Genomic DNA, 2,319 nt, shown 5'->3' with positions numbered 1-2,319 from the left:
AAAAAAGTCAGAATTCGGACTTTTTTCTCAGAATTCTGACTGAATTCTGAAAATAAAAAAAGTCAGAATTTTGAGATTAAAGTCAGAATTCTGACTTTTTTTTTCAGAATTCTGACTGAATTCTGACAATAAAAAAAGTCAGAATTCTGACTTTAATATCAGAATTCTGATTGAATTCTGACTGAATTCTGACAATAAAAAAAGTCAGAATTCTGAGATTAAAGTCAGAATTCTGACTTTTTTCCCATACTATACTGAAATAAAATAAAAAACATTTTTTTTTCCAGTGGCCCTAATCCTCTTCCGTAGCTTACCAACAAGTTGCTCATCACGCTGAAAAAGTCCAGAAATTTCACCAAATAAAAAAATGTTTTTTGATCCAGTGGCAGCAGTGTCTTGAACAGCTCAAAAACATGTTTAAATACGGTGGATGTTGAGTGATTTCTTGATATAGTTTGAATCGTTGGAGCTCAGTCGTACCACCACTCCTACATGGCAGCCATGACTATAAGCTTTATTAAAACAGCTTTCCTTTTTTCCATCTGATTCCTGTTTTTTTCCCGCAGCTCAGCAAAGGCTGCTCTCTCCACCTGGCCCAGCGCTGGAGCCAGCTGTTCAACATCCAGCTGAGGAGGATGCCCATTTTATCCAAGGACTCTGCACCTGGACTCATCATGGCCACAGGTAGGAGAGCAGCAGTAATCCAGACCACATGAGCTACAGGAGTAGAACCTGCCGCCATATTTGGTCTTTTAGTTCCCAGAGAAGACGTTGGACTCCTCCTGCTGTAGCGTCGTCAGATCGGCTCAGATTTTAACCAACCAGACCCCGTCAGTCACTGCGGCTGTCACTAATAATACGTATATTATTAGTAAATATATAAACCTCAGGGCTGTCAAACTATGTTTTTTTAATTGCAGAAGCTTCATAGTTAACTGCCATTTATCACAGTTTGAATTGCATCTTTAAAATCCTGCTATCCTGTCTGTCAAGGAGGTTCTAAACTCATAATATTAAATATTTAACCAAAGTCTTCAATATTGAAAAGTTCAGTTTAGGCAGAGGGAGGTGAAGTTTTCTAGAAGATGTTTCTCCTCTCATCCAGGAGGCTTCTTCAGTTCCAACTAGTGGTGGGGAGCAATGAGATTAATATACTGGAGGTGGAACAAGGAATGAGGGGGAACAAATGGTGGCTCTGATCCCTCCTACTGGATTGGCCATGCAGGTCACCTTGGTGGTTAATATTCGTTAGGGGGTTCTGATTGGTCGTAAATTCGCCTTTCAGAGTGATTTCGGTCACATGCCTCTTCGAAGTGAGTCAGGTGAGGGCAGGTGAATCTTCTGATTATTGGTGAATCTTCTGGTTATTGTCCCCCTCCGCACACACTCTGGTGCTCCTCCCCAAAATTGTAGGTGAGCGCAGACAGGAGGCCTCTGATTGGTCAATAATCAACCGCTCTACTCTATGCGTATTTCCTGTTTGGTACCTAATGGCAGAAACTGTGGCTGTAGTGCCGTCCATAACACCTCGGACACTATCCCAGACACCGTGCAGGACGCTAGTTTGTAGCTCTGTGCGACGGTCTGTTGGTTTGCACCCGAAGCCAAAACACGCAGCGCCACGACCGGTCTTTGGGGAACACTCACGGGTGAACTGTGTGTCTTCCGCCGTTGGAAGAGGGGTTTTAGACGGCGAACAAGCTCGTCAAACCGATACAGGGACACCCACAATCCTAGCTAGTTCGTGGTTGTCCCTTTTGTATTGTGGGGTGGAATAACATAGTGCAGACCACGCTTCAAAATTGGGCATAAATCAAGAATATCTGCATCATACCTGCGACAAGCTAACTGTGACACATTGCTGCAGGAGGATAACCAGCCCTTAAATAGGTGAATGGTTATGTCTTAGACCACCTACTCTGTTGAGAGATGGTTTTTCCAGGTTAACAAAGATGGCTTCCTTAACCCCTCTCTCAAACCATCCGTCTTCTTTGGTCAGAATGTGGACGTTTTCCTCAAATGAGTGTCCTTTAGCCCTCAGTAGTTGAACAGCTGAGTCCTGTTCTGAGGAGTCGGTTGCTTGGTCTCTCCAATGTACAGGTCTCTGCACTCTTCACTAAACTGAACGGCGTATACCACGCTGTCGGTCTTGTTTCTGGGCGTCTTGTCTTTGGGGTGAACCAGTTTTTGTCCCAGGGTGTTGCCAGGTTTGAAGTACACATGGATGCGGTGCTTGTTGAACCATTAGTGACCCAAATCCGATATTTCTGCCATATGCGACCCTATCTGAATTTTTTCATTACAGTCTGAAAACACAGA

At 43.7% G+C, this 2,319-nt stretch overlaps 1 protein-coding gene across 1 annotated transcript in view; it reads left to right on the top strand.

Annotated features, from left to right (window-relative positions):
* Positions 1-566: 566 nt before the first annotated feature.
* Positions 567-2,319, top strand: part of sorl1 (sortilin-related receptor, L(DLR class) A repeats containing) — a gene marked incomplete at its 5' end in the record, with an annotated part of 73,949 nt that continues 72,196 nt past the window's right edge. Inside the window, one exon of the mRNA XM_015392290.1 lies at positions 567-684. Within this exon, the coding sequence (XP_015247776.1) occupies positions 567-684 (118 nt within the window). The remainder of the gene's footprint in view (positions 685-2,319) is intronic.

Source organism: Cyprinodon variegatus, unplaced genomic scaffold (assembly GCF_000732505.1).
Source record: "Cyprinodon variegatus isolate N-32 unplaced genomic scaffold, C_variegatus-1.0 Scaffold584, whole genome shotgun sequence".
In the NCBI taxonomy this organism is placed as follows: Eukaryota; Metazoa; Chordata; class Actinopteri; order Cyprinodontiformes; family Cyprinodontidae; genus Cyprinodon; species Cyprinodon variegatus.
Note: the sequence above shows the minus strand (reverse complement) of the source record. Positions and strands in the feature narration are given on the sequence as shown.